The 24,437-nt window shown below is 49.5% G+C and overlaps 1 protein-coding gene across 1 annotated transcript; it reads right to left on the bottom strand.

Annotated features, from left to right (window-relative positions):
• Positions 1-333: 333 nt before the first annotated feature.
• Positions 334-19,732, bottom strand: gpc1a (glypican 1a). Its single transcript, XM_047028143.1, has 9 exons — positions 19,068-19,732; positions 6,508-6,666; positions 4,449-4,843; positions 3,371-3,536; positions 3,106-3,236; positions 2,833-2,970; positions 2,596-2,729; positions 1,619-1,794; positions 334-1,496 (listed from the first exon to the last, which is right to left on the bottom strand). The coding sequence occupies exons 1-9, from the start codon at positions 19,222-19,224 to the stop codon at positions 1,291-1,293; spliced, it is 1,662 nt and encodes a 553-aa protein (XP_046884099.1). The 5' UTR covers positions 19,225-19,732; the 3' UTR covers positions 334-1,290.
• Between the last annotated feature and the right edge of the window lie 4,705 nt (positions 19,733-24,437).

Raw genomic sequence — 24,437 nt, 5'->3', positions numbered from 1 at the left:
TGTGTGTGGCAGCAGGTTGAACTTGCTGCCTCCAGTAACAATGCATTCACATCACCCTGAACTTTGACCCCACCCCACACCCCAACATCTCTGTGCTCCCTGGAATGCTTCCTTGACGACCGACAGAACGCTGGGAGGGCGTCAGGCATTTTGGTCAAGGCATCTACACCCTTCCAAGCGGAACCTGGTTCAGATTCAAGGGGGAGAGTGTTCGGTCCAGAACAGAGACCCCTGACAATAAACTTGACAACCCTTCATGACATTATATTACAAGACATAGGAAATATGTACAAAAAAAGATGCACCTCATACATTTTTTTTCATTTGTTTTGACAGGCCTATTGGAAGTTTTAAGAGTGAGCCCTGAAGAACGATGCGAACCAAGGTCTTGATGTCCAAACGTGTGCATGGTATGCAAAAAAAACAAAACATAGAATGTGGGTCAGGTGTGTGTGTGTGTGTGTGTGCGAGTAGTGTGGTGTGTGTGTTTTTAGTCCTTCTCTCATGGAGTTGTGCCCCACCTGCCAATCATAGGGGTGGGTGGGTGGGTGGGGGGGGGGGGGGGGGTCTAATACAGATCTGAAGACCAGGATGAAAGGAGAAGCCATAGCACCAGGCACATACAGGCTCCTGGGCTCCTGAGCCATTTCTGGGAACTACCAGTACCAAGGGTGGGGGTGGTGGGGGTGAGAGGGGTACGGAGGGGTGAACCGCCTCCTCTCACGCCGTCCTCGACTCGCGTCGTTCTGTGAGGCTGCTGGGCTGTATCGAAACGTGAAAAATCAAAATGTGGCGTTTGGTGGACGACTGGGCGATGGCTTGTCCCCCCCCCGTCCCTGTTGTCGGGCTGACGATAGCTCGGCTCAGCAGACTTTACAAACGCACAACAGGCGTCCAAACATTGTGCTCAGTATGTCGTTAGAACGTCACATCAAGGCTGCACTTACGTTATATCAGAATGAGATCGACATTAAGATGCTGGCGCCCGGTAAAATGGCACCTGACACGTACATTGTTTTATTCAGCGCTCGTCTCGGAATCATAGAACAATTCAAAACACATTAAGCCGAAGGCTAGCTCTTCTTGCCACAAAAAAAAAACAAACAAAGGATATCAACTTTCTTTTCTTTTTTTCCTCTCCCTCTTTCTGTCATTTACAGTCTTTTCTTTTTGGAGAAGTCACCTCCCCTAACCCCCCCCCCCCCCCACGCCCCTTTTTTCCCCTACATACATGCCCGTCGCCCAAGCTTTACTTCAAAACACAGTCTGATTGGTGGCAACTCCTGTCCATTACCGCCTAAGCAGCAGTGTGGCCAATGAGAGCACAAGTAGAAGGGTGCAGGGGCGGGACTGCGCGGCCACACTTCTGACCTTCTTCTCCGGGGGGTAAGCGTACTGTTTGGGTTGGACTGACTTGGGCCCGACAGCGCGAGGACCGGCCCGGACACACAAGTCGCCCGCACACATCCCACTTCCTGATCCGCTGACGTCCTCACCTGGGGGGAACGACAGAAACAGGAAGTGTTGAAAGCTGAATTTGCATTTTGTTACCTGTCACTCCCACGGCCCCACAGCTGTCAATCATCCCGCCCTCTGACCCCGCCTCCCGGTGACTCACTAGTGTCCTGGAAGTCCACATCGTTGCCATTGAGAGCGTTCCTCAGCCGGTTGGTCATGATCTTCAGCTGCATGATCTGCTGGCGGATAGTCATGTCTGGCTTGGTGATGTCAATTTCCACCTCCGGGTTGTTAATCTGATTGGCCAAACCATCGCCCAATACTTCTGGGAGGTACCTGGGAGATACACACACACACACATGGAAGTCTGGTCAATTGTTGTAGTTGCAAGACACACACACACATTTGTCCCAATGCTCCTTCCGTCCTCGCAAGAATTAAAACAGACACACGCGTAGATAGCCTCTTAGCCTCGAGAGCTTTGCTCTGTGCCTGTTAAGCTATCTGTAAATCACGCATATCACTTTCTGCTTACAGTCCTGCCCCACAGACCACCATACATTATTAATGGGCCAATGCTTTAGCACTGCATCTTCATGACGACGGGCTGCCTCATATTTCAATATCACTGCATTACACTTGCGCACACATACACAAACACACTTTAATTTCACGCACGTGTGCATGCGTGTGTGTGTGTGTCTGTGTAAACTCTTGCCACAAACACACCCATGTAGCCACAAGTACATTGCTTTCTTTATGACGTCGCCCGTCACATATTTCACGTCGAGTGCTCCCGGTAAATCACCCAGGACCATCCCTGTCTCATCAGTGGAGAAGAGGCCCAGCTTGAGCTGAGTTAAACTGCACAATCATCAATTTAGAGAAACTAGATAAAGAACGGGGAGGGAGAGAAGGGCAGGATAGAGAAGAGGGAGGGAGGGAGGGAGGGAGGGAGGGAGGGAGGGAGGGAGGGAGGGAGGGAGGGAGGGAGGGAGGGAGGGAGGGAAGGCATTTTTTGGCCTTCCTTAAGATCTTCAGTTTTAGTCCATCTTGTGGCGCTTTTCCGAAAAACCTTCATGTAACGTTCTCAAGGCATTCTAGAAAGTTTGAGAAAGGTTCGAAAGGGGTTCCTACCTGGCCTTGGCCATGCCGTTCCAGCATTTGTCTTCGTTGGCGTTGCCGGCTGCTACTTTGCCGACGCACAGAGCTTGTGGCAGCTGAACCCAGTACTGCTGCATCTCCCTCAGCTTACTGGACACATCTGAGATCTGGGAGAGAACCCACACAGTTATACACACACACACACACACACACACAAGTAATCACAAACTAAGCACACATACACTCACACATAAGCACACCCACCCCTACCTGCATCTCCAGCCGGACCCCGGTGGTGGGGCTGGGTCTGTTCTCCTGGGCAGTGAGGGGCTTCACCGTCTTCTTCTGCTCCTCCAAGGCCGAGCTGCTGGTCCCAGCCACGCTGGGGGCCCCGCACGTCTGGAACACCTGGAGGACACACACACACCGTCAAACAGACACACACACTGTCACCCACACACACCGTCAAACACACACACACACTGTCATACACGCACACACACCGTCAGAAAACAGCCACAGTAATGAGAGTGGTCGGGGTACCTTGACAGTGAAGGCCTGCAGGTTCTCCTGCAGGGAGGCGATAGCCTCGGACAGGCGCAGGGGGATGGAGGAGATCACTACGTCTATGCTGGGCTCTGCACTGAAGCTGGACCCCACCTGCAGCATGGTGTCTGAACACACACACACACAGAGGACAGTTACAGTGTGTGTGTGTGTGTGTTCATGTGTGTGTGTGTCAGTTAGTGAATCCTGGATCATCCCTCCTCGCACTGTGTAGAAGCAGCATCTGAAGCCCAGGTCTTACCCACGAGGTTCTGCCACTCTGAGTCCAGGTCGGCCTGGTTGGCGAGGCAGCCCTTCATCACGTTGCTGCAGTAGTTGGCACAGGGCTTGACCGACGCCAGGCCCCTGCAGTGAGGACAGTACATCAGCTTCATCATGGCGCGGGTGCACTCTGGGCTCAGAGGGACCTGGACGGGCACACAACAGGCATCTTCATCCCCCTCATCATCACCATCATCATCATCAACAATGAGTCATCATCGCCGACATCATCTTCATCTTTGTATTTTGACCTTTGGGCTCCACACCCTCTTTCCCTGTGCACTCCCATGTCTTTGTTTTCCTCTCTTTTCTTTATGGCTCTATTGTGTGCTGGCTTACTGACTTTTCTCTCTATATCTCCTTTCCCACTCCCTCATCATCCAGGCCCATGCTCCGGTGACACTGGGCCAGGTGACTTTGTGCCTAAAGAATGTGTTGAGCTGAGATTGTCAAGGGACTACTAAACTCAACACCCCCATTCTATAGGCACAGTTGAGGCAATGGGAGAGAGAAAGAAACTGAGAGAGAGAGAGAGAGAGAGAGAGAGAGAGAGAGAGAGAGAGAGAGAGAGAGAAGGAGAGAAGAAGCTGAGAGCAGGCCTGACCTGCGTCCTACTCCAGCTCGTCTAGACAGCCGTGGGAACGACCACAACCACAGCAGTTAGTTTCCTCTCTACCTCCGCAGCTGTGAGTTACAGTGCTCTGGAGTACAGTCAGAGTCTTCCTGAGGGTGCTGTGGTGTGTGCGTGTGAGTGTGTGTGAGAGTGTGTGTGTGTTGTGAATGCTTTCAGGAGAGGACGAGCTGCATCTATCTGTCTGTCTCTGGGTGTGCCTCCTTTAGCTCCATTATTCATTGAGCCTTGAGACAAACGGTATCTGGGACAAAACACAGCAGGTCTGAACCTGAGACACACACACACTAACACAGCCACACACCAGGTAGGCAGGTAGTACGAGTAGGAGACATGTATTTTTTCTTTGGCCATCTACGTGCAGTGCGGGTGACTGTTTGTGTGTGTGTGTGTGTGTGTGTGTGTGGAGGACGGCGAGCCCATCTACCTGGGACACCTTGCGGACCACGTCCCCGGCGACGGTCAGCCCCTGGACGAAGGAGCGCGACGTCACCAAGGTCACGGTGACCTTGGCCTTGAGGTCGCGGGGCACGTCGCCGAACGGGCGCAGCGTCTCCGCGTGCTTAGACACGCAGTCCAGGTAGTCCTCCGACAAGGCGTACTCGGAGGAGACAACGCTCTTGAACAGGCGCTCCAGGAGGCGGGCCCAGAACTCGTTGAGCGTCTCGTCGAGGTTGAGGGCGGAGCCTCGGTAGTAGCGCCGCAGGTCGGCGTAGAGGTCCTGGAAGATGTGGGCGTTCTGGGAGTAGAGCAACCCCAAGCTGGCCAGGAGGGATTCCTGCAGGGAGCGCTCAGAGCGACTGAGCAGCTCTGTGAAGTAGGCTGAGAGAGGCAGGGAACAGTCAGAGAGCAGATGGTGCCGGAGTGTGTGTGTGTGTGTGTGTGCGTGTGTTTGTGTCTGCTTCTTGTTCAACAATAACACAGTTTGGTAGGCTGCCCCTGTTTCAAAGGACCCAAAGCTAGATTCTGCCAGCCGTCAAAGTCGTCCATGCTGGAAACTGGTGGCTTGAAGGAGAAGGAGAGGGAGAGGGAGATGGAGAGGGAGAGGGAGAGGGAGAGGGAGAGGGAGAGGGAGAGAGGGAGAGAGGGAGAGAGGGAGAGAGGGAGAGAGGGAGAGAGGGAGAGAGGGAGAGGGAGAGAGAGAGGGAGAGGAGAGAGAGAGAGAGAGAGAGAGAGAGAGAGAGAGAGAGAGAGAGAGAGAAAGGCAGGGACAGGATGTGGAGATGTGAAGAGGAGGAGGAGGGCTGTGTGAGGGGAGCGGGGGAGCGGCCAGAGCAGTAAAACTGCATCGTTTAGCTGAGTGAGTCCAGGACAGGGCCAGGACCAACACCTGGCAACCATAACCACGACCAGATGGAGCGGCGCTCAGATCCTCACTGTCGCTCTGCCACTGCTGCTTCTGTCTCCGCCGCCTCTATTGGTTCTCCTGACCCCGAGCCCTCTCGTTCTATTGGCTCTGCTGTTCAGAAACCTCTCGTGCGATTGGCCCTGCTGTCTCTGGACCCCCAAGAGCTATACTGTTCCTGGTGCTCTTGTTTTTGAGGGCTGATGATTCATTTCTTTGAGGATGTTCTCATCAACAACACCTCCTGTCTGGTGACACAAGCACACACATGCGCACACGCACACACACGGATCCCATCTGGCTCGTCAGATCCAGGCTGAAGAATGAGACAGGAAGTACAGACTCCTGGAGAAAGATGACCCGGTATGGCATCAATATGACACCCTGCACTCCCACTCTCCCTCCATTTGCTCTCCATCTCTCTCTCTCTCTCTCTCTCTCTCTCTCTCTCTCTCTCTCTCTCTCTCTCTGTGTCTCTATGTTTCTATGTCTCTATTTCTCTGTGGGTGTATTTCCCTCTGTCTCTGTCTCTGTCTCTGTCTCTGTCTCTGTCTCTGTCTCTCTCTCTCTCTCTCTCTCTCTCTCTGTCTCTGTCTCTGTCTCTGTCTCTGTCTCTGTCTCTGTCTCTGTCTCTGTCTCTCTCTCTCTCATCTCCCTAGTCTGCCCATCTTCATGTCTGGCTCCTCCTCTTATTCTTTGTGTTTTTCTTACCACTCAGAACTTTGATCAAATGCTCATTAGTAAGACCAGCAGGGGCCCTACACTGACGTACACACACGCACACACACACACACACATGTACCCACTCTCAGGACAAGCGAGGAGAGGCTTTTGAAAACCAAGAAGCTTCTTCCATACACAGTTCTGAAAGCCCGGCGTATCTGATGTCTCGACACGTGTCGTGTGGGGGTGTTTGTTTGCCCACATTATGTTTGAGTAGACGTCTCTACCATCGGTAAACATGCAGTCAGACAATTTACCGCCTTTACAAACCAAGGAGCCTCTTATTGTTCGTCCGTCAACTGACACAGAACAGTAATAGCATACACAGTGGATGACGATGTGTGTGGGTGGGCATGTGTGGATGAGTGAATGTGTGTTTGTGTGTGAGTGAATTTGTGTGTGTGTGTGTGTGGCTCACTGTCAAAGCTGCGGTACTGGGCGTTGAGGGTGGCCTGTAGCGAGCGCCCGGCCTCCCTGACCAGACCCTCGAACTCTCGGCGGCTCAGGTTCGACAAGGTCTCCTCCATGGCACTGGTACAGCAGGTGTAGCCCTGGGGACAGACGCGCAGGTGCTCCCCTGCGAGGGAGGGAGGGGGGAGGGAGGGAGGGAACACGATCAATTGACAAACAGGATATCAACAGTTCAGGTTCAGACAATGCCAGACAGAGAGATGCACTTATAGTCTAAGGAAAATTCCCAAAAATATAAATATGAACATCAAAACACAAATCTCAGCACTGCAGCATATGGGCCCTGCTAGGCATGGCACAGCAAGAGTATGCACACACACACACACACACACACAGTGAGAGCCAGACAGCTTAGAGTGCAGTCTACAGTCCCAGTCCCTCGACAGACGAAGCACTGCCTGAGGATGGGTGTGTGGGTGGTGAGTGTGAGTGTGAGTGTGAGTGTGTGTGTGTGTGTGTGTGTGTGTGTGTGTGTGTGTGCGTGTGTGGGAGGTGAGTGTGTGCATATGTGTGTGTGTACAGTATGTACGGTGTGAGTGAATGCGAGCCTGAGTGAGTGTGTGTACAATATTCAGTAGTATTAGGCTGTGTGTGTGTGTGTGTGTGTGTAGGTAGAGGGGGTCAGGAGTGTGTTGACTACCCTAAGCTCTATTTGCTTTCCCATCTCATTCCTTCCAGTCCCAAATCAAGGCCTGCCTGTTGTTCTGCCTGCCTGTCTCTCTGCTTGTAGTCTGCATGTCTATCTGTCTGTCTGCATGTCTGACTGCCTGCCTGTCTCTCTGTTTGTAGTCTGCATGTCTATCTGTCTGCATGTCTGACTGCCTGCCTGCCTCTCTGTTTGTCAGTCTATGCCTGTTTGTTTGTTTGTTTGTTAGCATATCTCTGGGCCTACGTATCTGCCTGCCGTTCTGTCTGTCTGCATGTTTATCTGTCTGCTTGTCTGTCTGTCTGCCAGTCTGTCTTTTTGTTTACCTGTCTGTCTGTCTGCCTGCCTGTCTATCTGTCTGTCTATTCAGAGAACTGGAGCGAAAGATCCATCCCTCATGCATCATTTATGACTCCCGGCAGCATTACAGCCAGCAGGAACAAAGAGAAATCCCTGATTCATCTGGACCCTCCGCACTCTGTCTCCAGAGAAGGACCCAAGCAGGAAGCTTGCACTGTGTGCCTCAGCTGTCAGTAGCCCAGTCCCCCAGTACGTTCACGTTAAGAGGAATATTTACAGAGTGTTAACATCAGATAAAACCCCTTTCAGAAGCACAAGCCGTTTGATTGATGGACCACCTTTTAAAAAAAAGACTTGAAAGGTACTCGAGCTCCGATTTTCTTTTTACTGTGAATTTTACTATCGTAACCCCCCCCCCCCCCCCCCCCCCCCCCCTCAAAAAAAAGATTTCCGCTACTCCTCTGTCATGTGTCGAGGCGTCGGGGAATATCTGTCTTCGCTCTCTTTTAATTACATCTTTACTTTGAGGCATTGCGGAAGTTCTGTAGTCAGACTTCAAACAAGGTGATGTGATACACTAGAAAAGTGCCCGGCTGTTAACTATGAATGAAGTGAAACTCTGGAGGTCTGGTCCACAGTCTCTCTTCTCTTGAAGCCTAGCACAACTGAGGCAGCCTGAATCTCATTAACCATCTTGTCTTGCGTCCTACGCTGGTGTGTGTGTGTGTCGTTTGTTTCTAGTCACCGAGCAGGGAAGTGTGTGTGACCTGCATCTCAATGACGGATGACAGAGAGAGCACAGAGAAAACACTGATAGATCCTCTGTCACCTGCTCATGTGGCGAGGAGGCACACACACACACACACACAGACAGACAGACACACACACACATGTACGCATGCACACAAAAGCTCACACACGAACAAAAACACACAAAAGCACACACACACACACGTCCAGAATGATAACCAGTGGGTTGGAGCATCCGTGCGTAGCTCGAATCACAGGGCGCCCGCTCACGTGTGGAACAACACAGACAGCTGAGGTACACACACGTCAGGCTCCGAGGAACACACTTCACCTATTATGGAGCTGCCTTGCTCTAATCAGATCCTGAAGTTGGGCTACAAAAGGATTACCACCGAGTCTAGGGAACCGAGCAGGAGGAAAATTCCGGGAAGGATTGGTAGCTTGAACGTAGACACGAAACCGAGCTATGTTTAGTGTTTCTCTAGTACATGTCATTGGACTTTGGAGTCGTGTGTCCTTGTTGCCTGTCTGGAGTCAGACTGCGTGGCGTGTGTACAGCAGAAACAGGAGCTTAATGACATTCCTGTGTAGCTGGATAATGGAGAAAGGCTGCCCTGCTATAAAACCCCAGGCTTAATTCACTTACTCAGACAAAAACGTGTGTCGCGAAGTCGGCACAGACAGAGTCAAGCAGGGAGATGCTGTACAGGAACTATAAAATCCACTGTACTATATTATGCCGAACCGCTGTAATACAATTCAAGCTCAATTTCAATCCAATCACTTTATTGTCCCAATAGGGAAATCAGCCAAGCAACAGAGAGTCGACCAATAGAGAAATCCATATGCATTCCATTACTCCCATTTGGCAACCAACGCAGTGTTCACCTTGCTCATTCTGTAATTTACTGTTGATCCAACTGACAAAGAAAATACAGTCAAATAGAATTGAATAAATGGAATAGAGTAGAATGAAATGTAACTGAAATAAAGTTTGAATCGAACAAAAAACTATAAAAAAAACCTTATTGTCGTGGATTTGAACGGTTGTACCACAGTTTCGCAACTGTTAACTGGGATGTGGTTACGTTGCACTGTGTCTGGTAACTATAAACTGTTCCGTGACTCTGACCGCCGAAATACTGTTAGAACTTTGCGCTTCTGATCCTTGTTTTTATGCTGTGCTTTCGATTGTGTGTCGCTTTGGATAAAAGTGGCTGCTAAATGAATACAAATGACAAATGTAAATGTAAAAACGGAACAGATGTCGATAAGAACGGCTCGAACGTGCCTGTTGTGATGTGGCTCCTGTCTGCTGCAAGCGGCAGGATTTAATACAGCATTTACGATTCAATTTAGCCTCCACATGTCATCAGCCTATCTGATGTGACTCCAATGATACATCATCTGAATGGGATTGTTGAGACGATAGCTGGGATCTCTGCCAGCTTCATTACGTGACACACACCCATGGACACCAGCACACACACACACACACACACACCCATGGAAACCAGCATGCACACACACACACCCATGGAAACCAGCATGCACACACACACACCCATGGAAACCAGCATGCACACACACACACACACACACACGCCGACAAGCAGACATATACACACACATGTACAAGGGCACAAGGATGCGCACACACACACTTGCAGGGAACACAAAAGCAAGCATGCACACACACACACACACGCACCTCAGGGTCTCTGAAAGCAGCTGAGGCAGATGTTTGCAGAGGAACCTTTGCCCATTAGGTGTCCTCTCCCTGCTTCTGGAAGAGGGGCGAAAAAGCCTCCTCCTCCCTCCCTCCCCCACCCTCTTCCTCCCTCCTACCCCCCTCCCCCCCCTTCTCCACCCTTCTGAAGCAAGCATACTAAACTGCATGTCTACAACTGAATGGACTAACCACAGCACATCTCCATGTGCCTGCAGGAACATCCAGTTCCCCATCTCAAGAGGAATGACACACACACTACACACACACACACACATTACCATATCCTCCGCAGTGAAGGGGTAAATGCCCGAAGGCAGCACTGTCTGAGTAAGAAGTGCACTGATGAAAACAAACACTCGTGGAAGAATGTGCAGGTCCACGAAGGTTGTGTCCTGTACGATTTTGATATAAAAACTAACTTTTTTATTTGTTATCATTTTATATTTGCTCTGCCAGTGAACTGACAGGATAGAATATGATATCTGCTAAGGGGGAGGATATAAAAAACTTGGAATATACGGGTAACACTGTCGTAAATTCAGCAGGATAAATGGCCTACATAACACATCCAGAGCAGGTGCCCATGGAAACCACATAAGCTTACATTCTTCCTGGTTCTTCTCAGAATCTCATCAAAGGCCAGTGCCTATCATCTCTCTGCCTTCACATACCTGAGCCAGTCTGAGCAGGTGAGCCAGGCAGGCGCTGCAACACACACACACAGTCGCACACTCACTTGCCCTCATTCTCTCTCTCTCCTCCTTCTCTCCCTCTCCCTCCCCCTCCCCCTCTCCCTCTCCCTCTCCCTCTCCCTCTCCCTCTCCCTCTCTCCCTCTCCCTCTCCCTCTCCCTCTCTCTCTCTCTCTCTCTCTCTCTCTCTTTCTCTCGGACACACACACACACAACCCTATTTTCAGGTAGCACCAATGAGGAAAGTCTGTCATTGCACACACCCTTTGTCTGTTGACTGGAACCACCTTGGAGTAGAGGGATATAAAAGTATCCAGTTTAGCCAAACATGTAACACACACATGCACACACATTCAATCAGGTCAGAAAGCGCCTGTCTCTGCCGATGCCTGGATGTACCCAGTACAACAACGAGGAAGCTGATGTTTCAGTAAGTTGCTCATCATAAGCATCAGCTTAGTATTGAGTATGTGTTTATCAGCGGTGGCTGAGATGTAAGCTTTGTCCCTCCCTCCTTCCCTGCCTCCCTCCCTCATGACCTTGATGGGGGGGGGGGGGGGGGGGGGGGAGCAGGGTCACAGGCGTTGACTGGGCTTTAAAACAAACAATGGACTCAATTAAGAGGATCAGAGCTGGTCATAAACACAAACCGGCTCAGAGCTAACACCCTGCTCTATCACTGCTCACCACACTGACCGTACACAGAGGATTATCTCCCGCTCTCACACACATTACCTAACATTATTTTATTATTTCAGTTCCGTTCTCTCTCTCTCTTTCTCTCTCTCTCTCTCTCTCTCTCTCTCTCTCTCTCTCTCTCTCTCTCTCTCTCTCTCTCTCTCTCTCTCTCTCTCTCTCCTCTCTCCATCTTACCCTCTCCTCTCTCCATCTTACTCTCTCCTCTCACCTCCTTTCTCCCTCTCTCACTTCATTAACCGCAGCTTTAATTCACAGCGAGAGGAACAAGTGTAATTCCTCAAAATCCGGAGGATTCGTTTAATCCCCACTCCCTCTCTCACCCTCCACATCCTCCCTCTCCCCCCTTGCTCCATTAACCTCAGGCTCCTTCACCCCTCCCTCCCTTTCTAGCCCCGTTTTCACCTCTCCATCCATCCCTCCCTCGGTCCCTCCATCCCCAGGGGGGGGGGGGGGCGCGAGGGGGGGGGCGGGGCTTCCGCTTGGCCCCCAGGTCTGCTCCCCTCGCCCCCCGCAGCGTCTCCGCTAGTTGAAAGGACCAAACAGGAAGTAGTTGGCGTCTGTGGCGCCCCGACGTCTTATTCGAAGCGTCGCTGACCCCGGTGCCCCCGGCCCCATAAAGCCGTCGCAGTGCCGTCATAACGGGGATTGACGGTCACCCTGAGTCTGGCCCCTGTACACAGTCAGGAACCACATCAAAGGCAGTCTGCTGCGCCCCGTAAAACGCCCAAAAGTGCTATTTAATTTATTTCCTTCAGTCGGTACCTCGATCCCCTCCTTTCCTCCATAAATGAGCGTGTTAGTCTAGAGCCGGTTCTGATATCAGGCTTGTTACTGCCACCGAAACAAGCTGGGAAGGGACTGTGTGTTTGAGTGTGTGTGAGTGTGTGCGTACGTACGTATGTGTGTTAGTGTGACTTGCTCTGTGTGTTTAATTGGTTGTGTGCATCTGTGTTTCCAGCTCCACATATTCCCCTGAGGTTTTCGGCCGTACCCCGGCTCTTAAAAAGCACCTGTATGTGATTTAGTATGCACATGGCTAGCCTCCGAATATATATATTTTTACAACCTAAAGCGAGAGAGGAACTGGTGGAAGAAAAAAGGATGAAGAGAGGGAGGAGAGAGTGATAAAGCTGTAATGGAGGTGTCTAATGAGGCTTCATGATCCTATTAAGGCTGCAGAATCAGTAGCGACAGACCCTTGTGCTTTCCCTCTCTAAATCATGTCCCATTAACTCAGGACCAATGCTCTGGGTACCCACTGTTGTTCCTGAGTCTTTATTAAAGCCTGCCTCTCCAGCCTCCAGCCTCACGTTAAACAACAGACACCAAGAACACCACAGTGTTCTGCACTCCAGGAACTGGAACCTTCATGTTACATTTACTGGTCGCAAATCAGAGGTACAGTGAAGTCGACGTTCACCAGGACTCCTGGTAGGGGAGTGAAGGGGTCAGAGCGAGGGAGCTGCTTCCATCTAATATAGATGCAGCTGAGAGGACGGCCTGGCTGGGTGACGGGAGAGACTGGAGGGAGGGACGCAGGGAAGGGAAGTAGGAGAGAAAGCAAAAGCACTTTGGGTGGAACATTCCTGGTTTTATATAAGTCTAAAAATACACCACAGCTTCTTGGACAAACCCTGTCTGCTCTGTAAGTGTGTGTGTGTGTTTGGGTGTGTGTGTGCGATGTTTGTGTGTGCGTGAAGTTTGTGTGTATAATTCAGGGTGTAATTCTATATAATTTTATCAAGCACTTAAAAGCTATTTCTTAGGCAAACTAGTACCTCATCCAGTACCACATCTTCCCCACATTGAATGCTGTTTCTGGTGTCCATCTAATTGTGTGCCACGTGTTTCACTTAACGTGTTTCAATGAGTGACACGGAATTAGGGTGATAGAGAGACAAAGATAGACCAACAGAAGCTGAAAAGAGAGAGAGAGAGATTCCATTCCTATACCCTCACAAGGTCAGAGAGGTAGCCTCAAACTACCATGCGCAGTGCTGTAACAGGCAGGATTACGGGCCTGGGATTGTGGTCAGATTACTCATGTGTTAAAGACAGTCTAATCCTCTCAGATGACCCTTGGGGAGGAGAGGAGGAGAGAGCCTACTTCGGCCTGAGAGACCCTCAGGACACAAGCTGCTAGGCTTGGCTCCCAACGAGAGGGCTGTACACGTGTGTGTGAGGACAAGAACACGGTGTGTGTGTGTGACTGAGTGAGTGAGGGGGGCGAGAGAGATAGACAAAGAAAGAATGATGGAGATGTGAGAAAGAGAGATGCAGAGAGAGTGACAATGGGAGAGTAAAGAAAAGAGAGGGGAAATCCAAAAGAATACGTGAGTACGGTACAAATTCTTGAAGACAGGGGGGAGTTCCCTGCAGTTAAGTCAGTGCAGCTTACTCCTAAACCTCTTCTCCTGACCCTGTATTCTCATCACGGTGTTGTGAAACATCCTCACATGTGGACACTGTGGTGGAGCTCCACTGTGGTGGAGAGAACTAAGCCACAGTGGGGACGCTTGGGACTAAAGGTTTGTTCAACACGCACACGGCCTGCAAGCCAAGCATGTGGACACCCTCCACTTCAGTGGGGGGGGGCTATAATCCCCTGACAAACACACACACACACACAGTAACCACACACACACACTCACACACACACTGGGCTCAGCCTCTTCACGAGCAGGGCCTAAGACAAACCAACAACAAGGCAGACGAAGACAAACCCAGTAATAGCAAGGCATTCACTTTTACACGGCTAATTATAGGGCCTTCTGGAAGGGAAAGAGGAAGCCTTGCTTTCCATCTGCTTTTAACGTCTTCAAGAGAGCACCGCAGTCTTTGCCTTCTCTAGAAAGCATGCACGGGTTCTTTAGCATTTTTCTTATTACACCACAGGTTCGAATTGGTTCTCTCTGTACAAAAGGGTGAATTGAACGTGCGTGTGTGTGTGTGCATGCCACTGTGGAGTCCAGTGAGCTGTCACGGTCATCAACACTCAGGCCAGACTAGGGCATGACGCTGGCTTATTCTGGATGATCCTGTGATGGGCTTATCCAATCAACAAAGGTGATGAGGAGGATCTGCTCTAATCAGCTTTGTGACCTTGTTGTAAGGACAATGGTGTTTAGCCGTGCTTTGACTTGTGTTTGGCAACAAGCAGCACATGGTGCATCGTTAGCCTAGCGGGCTACATGCGGTACGGCGGCATTAGCATTAGCATGCTACAAAAATGATGTTCATACAGTGGCAGCTTACTCAAGGTTCCGGAATTAGCACTGCAGGCGGCTGTCACTTCCACAGTGGATTTAGCTTAGTATGCTACAAAGCTACGCTCACACCCACTGTAGACCCAAGTGAAAAACGAGTTGTACTTTTGTGAAAAACGACTGTCTCAGGTCTGCTGGCCACTGGAATACAAGATGGAGGGTGCAAATCCAAGTCGGTTCCACTCTGTGATTCCACATTGTGAATGTTTTAGACAACACTACCATGGTCACGCTAGTCAGTCCAATCATCTCCCATAATCCTTTGCTGTCTGTTCTAGAACACTGCGCGCCTTGTTAAAACGATGACTCGCGCCTCCAAACGTAGTCGAGACCTCTGATGCAGACGGAATGGACCGGAAGCTGCGAGGGGCTCCTGGCTGCATGTTCCTGCTGGGTTACACGCACCAGCGGGGCCATCAAACTCACGCCAGGAAACCCCTCGCCCTCTTCAATGCAATCTCAAAACAATAGCATGTGCAGTCAATCGGGAGGGATGCAGGCGCGATGCGTACGCTTGGCTTTCGGGACAGTGACGGACGGACCGCTGATCAACGGAGCCACAACAAGATGCCGCGCAGGGAACGTCTTCTGACTTCATTTGGGGAACAGATGGACGGTATTGTCTTTGGGGAGGAGGAGGACGAGCCTGGTGCTAATAATAACCTCTGATGCTGAAGATGAAGGGAGAAGGGGGGGGAGAGATCAGAGGAGGAACAAAGGAGTTTGGAAAGGAAGATAAGAGAGGAAGAGGAAGGAATAAAGAGAGGGTGAGGGCGGGAGGAAGAGAGGGAAGGGAAAGACAATAACAAAGCGGTCTGCAGAGGAGAAGAAGAGAGAGGGAGGAGATCCGGGATGTGGAGGGAATGCAGAAGAGGGGATGAAAGAAGAGAGAGAAAAGAGGAGGAGAGGGAGATGATGGAATGAAAAAAAGAAAGAGAGAGAGACAGAGAGAGAGTGAGCGAGAGACAGAGAGAGAGACAGAGAGAGAGACAGAGAGAGAGAGAGAGAGAGCATGGAGGTTGTCCAGGAGAGAGGGGAGAGAACGGGGATGCGGCCCGTCTAGAGTAGAGGCTCCTCTCCTCTCACTGGGGAACACTTCAAACATCATGAAACATTTACAGCCCAAGGCTTTTAACAAGCCTACCTTTGGCAGAGCCCCTCCCAAACACACACACACACACCTACACACACCAGTCACTCTCATCCAAAGCACGCTTTACTTAAGTCCGAAGCGACACATTCCATTATCTCACTTGCACTCATATTCATTCCTTTCTCGCTTCATCCATCCACTCACCCATCCATCCACTCACCCACCCACCCATCCATCCACTCACCCACCCACCCACCCACCCACCCATCCATCCATCCATCCATCCATCCATCCACTCACCCACCTACCCACCCACCCACCCACCCACCCATCCATCCGTCCATCCGTCCATCCGTCTGTCTTCCCAGGCCGCCGTGAACAGTCTAGCAGCCCTTGTGTGCCCTCTTCGGAGAGAGACAATGTTGTGATAAGGTTTCCCCATGCTTCGCTGCACCATGCGAGGGCTTGAGTGAACAGCTGATCGCTGACAGACAGCACACGGCCTCTCTTTCCTCCCCGGCAGCACGTCTCGCCCCTTACACCCAGCCTCCACTGAACGTGACCAGGCAACACGATGAGGGCCCATTATATAGTGCATGGGGTCAGACTGTACAATAATGAATTGAGATACAGCTTGTTTTCACCACAAAATGTGGAGAGAATGCTTTTTAATAAGGAACTGTGGGTGAGCAGTCATGGAGTGATGTCATTTGGTGGGCTGTAACAAATCCTTGATGGAAGAGAGTTAATCTGTCGGAGTTCAGTGGTTCAAAATAACAGTCTGGAGAAGTCCTTTGAGCCATTAACCTCTTCTTCAAATCCCTCACGGTTCATGTGGTATCTTTCCGTCTCTAGTTTAGGTCCTTTCTTTCATTCTGTAAATCGTATTGGTGTCTGTCTTTCACTTGTAACTTACTTCACATCTTTCCCTAACTTCCCCTTTAGCTCCGCATTTCACCGGAAAAAAATGACCCTGCCAGGCCTCAAATTGGACGAGGTGGAAAAATCTCAATTAAATCTGACAGACCAGCGGGAACATCGCCGCCAACTTTCCCTCGGTTAATTGATTTTGAAAAAGTTGCAATGTTGCTAAACCTCTGTGCGGCAGGCTGACTTTGATGAAGACTAAAAAGGTGTTTGGAATACTGATCGCTCCGCCATCCTGGCCAATCAGGATGCAGCCGTGGGTGGCGGGTGCCAACACGGAGCTAACCCGGGGTGGATGCCAACATGCACTCCTCACCAGCCTCACCCCCAGGACAGCTTCCAATCATATCCTGATGATTCACCCTTCCTGGGAACCAACAACACACTGCACCCATATTTAATGAACTTACTGTTGTTTTATTTATTTGTATTTTCAGTTCAAGTTAGTTTCATGTCAGCGATGCTCAGCCATGCAGTGTAAAGTGCGGTACAGTATCTGATCTGGTGATGCCAAGGTGTGAGGAAACGATGGCTAAGCAGGTCATTGAGTGTGTTTGTGTAAGACGCCGTTATACGAGATCATGGGTGTGTGCAGCTCTTTGGTCGGTGACATGGTTACAGACGACTCGTCTCCTCTCAAGAGACGGTGTAACCTTTCAGTGGATTTTAAACACATACACAATCATGTACACACTCAATCATGCACACACACACACAGCCACACACAGAAGGATCCTCCTAAATGAGAGAAATAAGAGCCAGTTGCCTAAGGAAAGGACTCCTAGATTACCAGTCCTGTAAAACCTATTGAGCATTGAACAATGCAGGAATCCTGAGCGACCAAGTGGTTCTGCTTTGTCAGAGTGAATACAAGACCGAGCCAGAGGAGAGATGCTCGAAAACCTCAGGAACTTGCCCCTGAAACTGGGTTTTCTCCAACTGCACACAAACTCCTTTTTCTTATCACACACATAAAGGAAGGACACATTAATTTTCCAATCCATGTCATAGATCAGCCTCAATTGAATCCCTAACTCCTTGGACTGATGGATAAGCCCCAGAATTTGACTGAGATGATGAAGTAACGTATGCATTGCTCGAGAGCCATCAATCCATGGTTGTTTTTCCTTTCTGTGGGTGCGTAAAGATGACGGTGGTCTAAAGAGTGGCCAGGAAGAGGATGCTCTGAGTGGTATTACTAATACATCTCCTCCTGGATGATACATTTACATTTGTAGTCATTTAGCAGATGCTCTTATCCAGAGCGACTTACAGTAAGTACAGGGACATTCCCCCCTGAGGCAAGTAGGGTGAAGTGCCTTGCCCAAGGACAAAACGTAATTTGGCACAGCCGGGAATCGAGCCGGTAACCTTCTGATTAATAGCCCGATTCCCTAACCACTCAGCCATCTGACTCTCCATGATAGCTCGGGCGATGGCAGAGAGGGCCCCACAGCCTGTGTGTCAGATGAATAGAGGAGCACTGAGACCTTGAGTGATTCACCGACGAGGCGTTTCAATCATCTCTCCTCGACTTCGAGGCGTCATTGAGATGGAATGGACTAACCTTCAAACTCCAATACAGGGCTCTGCACACAGCCTGGACAAGAACACCCGCAACTTGTGTGTGTGTGTGTGTGTGTGTGTGTGTGTGTGTGTGTGTGTGTGTGCAAAAGTGTGTGTTCCACACACATCGTCGTGAAAGAGATCTGTCCTTGTTAAAGGAGAAATTCTTTAACAAGAACATGAACGCAACAGTACAAGTGTATTTGGCAGAGGTTGGAACGAGGTAGGGTGAGGAGGCAGACACATGTCCTATGGGTGTAACGGTACAGGTCTCTCAACAGATGTGGTCAAAGAAGATGAATGTAGCAGAGGTGGATTGGAGCTGCACTTTCATTATGAGATAGGTAGCCTATGTTGAAGACTTGCAGAATGACAAATGTTAGACCCAAAGAGTGGTTTGGCTTAAAGACTAGGGGGTGGAATGTCCCAAGTTTGATAGACAACCACAACCTATAAAGAGGGAGAAATATAGGGACAACAAGGCCTAAGGCTGTTATAGCTTCTGTACCTTAGATCACTGTACCTATTATGCTGCTGTACCTATTATGGCATTCTTAGTCTACAGTCTGGTTTTCCTGTTCATATGACAGCACCACAATTACTTCTCCAATTTAACCTGGGATATAATGTTATCAGCGTACTTCAGATCGATTATTTTTATTGATCTGCTTAATTACTTGTAACAGACCAACAATAGGCTGTCTGTAAGTTCCATTTAGAGATATAGACTGCGGACGGACTGTCGGATATGCCTGATAGACATATCCGACAGAGAGAGATAATGTGCGTTATTGGCTTGGCTCAAGACAGACAATGAACACCGCACTGTCACACTTACCGGAGATCTCAGTCTGTGGCACCCCGCTCAGGGTAAAACCTTTCCCGGTGTAGAACTGTCTTACTTCCGAGCAGCTCCGAGCTTTGCTGTTCCCGTTGTCTGCAGACAACGGGACAGCATAGAGAAAAAATAACGAAAAAACTTGTATGAAATCCATATTGATTGGCGCGTGACCAGGTGTAGGTCCAAGCGTATGAATTATGCTAAAGATAAGTCTTAAAAGCCGGATAGCTTAGAACATCCAACCGGTAGGCTACTTGAAGATAGAGCCGGTAAAAGCGCCGAGAATATAGATACCAGTTGGAGTCCAGTTGAGCAGTCTGTGTTGGCTTGTGACCGTGTGCTGGGCACGCATGCACTGTCAAACAATGGAAAGACCCAAAATTCCCGATACCGGTCAGCTAGAACCTGTTATGGCTTTCAGCATCCATTCAGACACCCAACGCAATACAACGCGAGAAATATCAAACATAGATTCGATCGAATCTGTGCAGAAGATTTTCAAAGAGGTTTCCTCTTTTTTTTTCATAAAAACGGAACGGTGTCGGTCGCCCGTTAGATAGCGTGGTTAGTAGCTTAGTGCTTGCAGCGCTCAGCAGTTTTGGAATAACGGCTGGCAGTCTGCTTGGTTATTATAACGAAGGAGTTGCCGTTGTTGTAGGCTATCCCGTTTTGGTCCTGCCCCGGCGACAGGCAGAGACAAGCTTCATTTGCCCCACCTGCAGGCCAGTGCGCCCCTACAGGTGCAGCCTGTAGACCTTTGAACGTCCTCAGTTTGTTGAGATGGGTGTTTGATGAAAATATAATACATTTAGATTAATGTTCGGAGTAAAACGATACACACCCCCAACAAACTTTGTGCCATAAATCTGTAGGCATCGTTGGAAATGCAACTATTGTTGAATTCAAATACAATAAATGTAAATCCTAGGGAAATTATGAATATTACGCCAGTGCGTGGTAGAGCAGAGGGACTTTGATCCTGGCATTGTGTGTAATGTTTGATGGGTGAAGTGACAGTGTAATTACCAAGACCATCCCTGGCCAAGCATGCTGTAATCCTCAGAACCACTACTGCCTTCCAATGAAGACACTGGATTAACACCCTGCCCACGTGTGTGTGTGTGTGTGTGTGTGTGTGTGTGTGTGTGTGTGTGTGTGTGTGTGTGTGTGTGTGTGAGAGAGAGAGAGAGAGACAGAGAGAGAGTTAGGATTGGACCCACAGTGCTAGAGAGTTCTATTCCCACAGCATTCCATGTTTGCACCCATGCATAATTTCAGGCCAAACGTGTTTTGGTTGGCATTTTCCATTGTATTCCATACATTTCCTTGTGTGAACTACAAGGCCGTAGCCATGAAGTCAACATTGGGGGGGGACAAAATACATGTCTTATGTTAATTTCGGACAACGTGCTTACCTGTCGTAGCGTAGCACATTTCTATTTTTAGATCAATATATTGGGGGGGACATTTTGACCAGCTTTGAATATTGGGGGGGGGGGGGGGGGGGGGGGGTCCCACCGATATGTATTATGATTACGGCCTTGTGTAAACTGCCTGTGCCATAGACCTGCACAGGACTGTTGTTTTGTTGCCTGCTGGTCAGGTCATAAACTGGATGATGTGCCTGTAGAGGTCATACAGTAAGGACTGGTGCACAGAGATACACACAACTCTGGTTTAGGAAGTCAGAATCCACGCCAGAGTTTGGTTACTGTCATTACACACACACACACACACACACAAACACACATGCAGCAGATTGTTTCAATTTACTTTGTTTTTGTTTCGAGACGAAGAGATAAAAAAAACAAATTTATTAGCGTCTACATCAATCACATAGATAGCACAGATCTATTTGTGCAAACAAAAAAAGCATGCAACCTCATTTCATACCAGATAAATCTCGATTATATCGTGACTGCAGCCACAACTGTTGATGTAATGACATTAGTCATGAAAGAGGAGTTGGAAGGCAGAGCTGTAAGAGTCTGCTCAGGCCTGAAAGCAGTGTTCAGTTTTGTTCTTTGTTCAGTTCTGCTTCAGATAATGAATGCTAGAACTCGGATGCAAAGGTCAGTGTCCAAGCAACATATCCTGAATCATCATTGCACTTCATACTGTATCAATGGATCCCATCGTATGTTCACTATCTATTCTGTATGTTTACTGAGCACATGTACTGTGAACGGACTGTAGACTGCAGAAATACATAGTGTATATGATACATGACAAACTGTGTTCACATAACAAAAATTGTACACCTCTCTCTCTCTCTCTCTCTCTCTCTGTGTCTGTACTGTAATATTTGCTTGTGTCAGGTCTATAAGCTCTCTTTTGATGAAAGTGCTGAAGCAGCCACCATACTCCAGCCTGAGTAATCACACCCCGCTCATCAAGCCTCGCTCAGCACCACCCAGACTGTCTCCACACCCCTAGTGCTGCCTCCCTGCCGGCCCTGCTCTGTCCTCTGATGTCTTCATCCCCAGCAGCCCTCCAGGGCAGAGGTGGCGTCTAGCCACCACTCGCCAGGCTTGGTTGGCAGCTTCCTGTGCCAACCCAATCAACGTATTTGTGTAGAGGACCAGAGGGTTGGAAACCGTGGCAGCATGCCCTCCCTTCACACCTCCTACCTACGCAGCTCGGATGAAGGCCTCTCTCTCTCTCTCTCTCTCTCTCGCTCTCTCTCTCTCTCTCTCTCTCTCTCTCTCTCTCTCTCAGCAGCCCTGCTCTGTCCAAAGTCTCTCTTCCCACCCAAAGTCTCTCCAACCTTGTTGTTTTCCCATGGCTCCCACGACCCAACCCCTTCTCGTCTTGAGATCCATCAGCCCTAACCTGCCTTGACATACTTGCGGTAAACCGGAACATCTCTTGGTGATGCCAGCCTCATCCTGCCCCCCCCCCCCTCCCCCCTTCCAGATCAAGTCCCAACCCGAGCAAACCCTCCTGGGTGATACTTGATTGACGTACGCAGCCGCTGTGTCCACAGAACACACATTTTCTCGTCCCCCGAACTTCCATCCCATACAGTACCTCTTTAGTAAGTCAGCTGTGCTTTGTCTGAGCCAGAGAGAGAGAGAGAGAGAGAGAGAGAGGGGGGGGGGGGGGGGGGGGTCACATACAGTACACATACACTATATTACCAAATGTATTCGCTCGTCTGCTTTCACACGCATATGAACGTGAGTGACATCCCATTCTTAAACCATAGGATTTAATATGATGTCGGCCCACCCTTTGCAGCTATAACAGCTTCAACTCTTCTGGAAGGCTTTCCAAAAGGTTCAGGAGTGTATTTTGGGGAATTTTGGACCATTCTTCCAGAATAGGCATTTGTGAGGTCAGACAGATGTTAGACGAAAAAGCCTCGCTCGCAGTCTCTGCTCGAATTCATGCCAAAGGTGTTCTATCAAGTTGAGGTCAGGACTCTGTGCAGGTCAGTCAAGTTCTTCCACACCAAACTCGCTCATCCATGTCTTCATGGCCCTTGCTTTGTGCACACAAATTCAATGATTTGGATAGCTGAGTGAATACTTTTGGCAATATTGTGCACTTGTGGACAGGGGTGAGTTCCCAGTCAGTGCAGCTCAGTCCTAAACCTCTTCTTCTGACCCTGTATTCTCTGTGTTGTTCCACATCCTCACATGTGGATACTACAGACTGCACAGTTCCACTGTGGCTAGACAGGTCGCTGACAGTGAAGAGAGGTCACCAGGGTTTTCTGGGTGACTGTTATACAGTCTCTTTATTAACATCTCAATGACAGTCTACAGGCGAAGAGGACACTGTTCCAGACCCAGTGCAAGTTACATGGCATGCAGGAAAAGGGAAGCATCCCTTTTAACAGACCTTAGAAACAGCAGTCAATATGCAGTCTCTGTTCTACAAAAAGATGACTTTAGACCATCACGTCGATGAATAAACATTGGGTGTGACTTTGAATATATACATTTATACACTCTGCATTGATAAAGAGGTGATCTTTGTGCAATGGGATGCGTGTTAACAAGGATGTGAGTGTGTGGAAGAACTATAGAGGAAGTGTCTCTCGTGACTTTTGGAACACACAGGGGCCAAAGGAAATGACAAAACAGGAAGGAATTCTACATTGCTCAATTATTTCCACGGCAACAACTCCGACGAGGCCCTCATTACCCTATTCTCCTTATACAATATAAACTGTGTTCACATAAATATATGTATTTACATCTCTTCAGGGTCAGTCCTAGTTCTGTACACTGCTCTAACAAATTACCCAAATTCAATTTGATTCCAAACAATAAACCAACGCACACACGCAGAATTAAGAATGAGTAAATAAACAAACACAAAAATACACGGTCTACAATCCTTCATGACGCCATGTGAATATAGAGCGTGTTCTGTAATCGGACACATGGTGTGATCAAACACAAAGGTAAAGAGAAAGGAGATTATATAGAGGAGGAGGGAAGGAGGAGGGGAGGAGGGATGTGTTGGGAGAAGCATGGAGGAGGAGGGAGGATTATAGAGGGAGGTGATGGGAGGCGTGAGGAGGGAGGATTATAGAGGGAGGTGATGGGAGGCGTGAGGAGGGAGGATTATAGAGGGAGGTGATGGGAGGTGTGAGGATTATAGAGGGAGGTGATGGGAGGCGTGAGGAGGGAGGATTATGGAGGGAGGTGATGGGAGGCGTGAGGAGGGATGATTATGGAGGGAGGTGATGGGAGGCGTGAGGCGTGAGGATTATAGAGGGAGGTGATGGGAGGGGTGAGGAGGGAGGATTATGGAGGGAGGTGATGGGAGGCGTGAGGAGGGAGGATTATAGAGGGAGGTGATGGGAGGCGTGAGGCGTGAGGATTATAGAGGGAGGTGATGGGAGGCGTGAGGAGGGAGGATTATAGAGGGAGGTGATGGGAGGCGTGAGGAGGGAGGATTATAGAGGGAAGTGATGGGAGGCGTGAAGAGGGAGGATTATAGAGGGAGGTGATGGGAGGAGCCCTTTGAGATTAGGGTTAAAACCGGGATCCATCACCAGGAACCACAGCAAGACAGAACATGTCGTGTGTTTGTTTCTCTGAACCTCCAACTTCTTTTGTTTCACCTCCTCCACCTTTCATCTCTCTGTCTCTCTCTCCCCCCCTTATTTCTTTAACTGCCCCAATCTCTCTCTCTCTCTCTCTCTCTCTCTCTCTCTCTCTCTCTCTCTCTCTCTCTCTCTCTCTCTCTCTCTCTCTCTCTCTCTCTCTCTCTCTCTCTCTCTGTCTGCTGTTGTGGTCAGCAGGAAGGCCAGGTCAGAGCAGGTGCCATGGTAACGGCATCAGGGTCAGTAGTAGGAGGAAGGTGAGGCAGAGAGCGGGGCCAGGGGTGGGGTTGTGAGCCGAGCCCCTC

The sequence above is a fragment of the Hypomesus transpacificus genome, chromosome 10 (genome assembly GCF_021917145.1).
Source record: "Hypomesus transpacificus isolate Combined female chromosome 10, fHypTra1, whole genome shotgun sequence".
Classification (NCBI taxonomy): Eukaryota; Metazoa; Chordata; class Actinopteri; order Osmeriformes; family Osmeridae; genus Hypomesus; species Hypomesus transpacificus.
The sequence above is the reverse complement of the archived record's forward strand: the minus strand, read 5'-3'. Positions and strand labels throughout refer to the sequence as shown.

Bases quoted from the DNA above. Each gene is read 5' to 3' on its own strand.
- gpc1a (XM_047028143.1), bottom strand. From the start codon at position 19,224: ATGGATTTCATACAAGTTTTTTCGTTATTTTTTCTCTATGCTGTCCCG. The intron at 4,844-6,507 runs GTGAGCCACACA...TGCCTCTCTCAG, and splicing joins CCAGTACCGCAGCTTTGACA to CCTACTTCACAGAGCTGCTC. The intron at 1,497-1,618 runs GTGAGTCACCGG...CGTTCCCCCCAG, and splicing joins TGTGGACTTCCAGGACACTA to GTGAGGACGTCAGCGGATCA.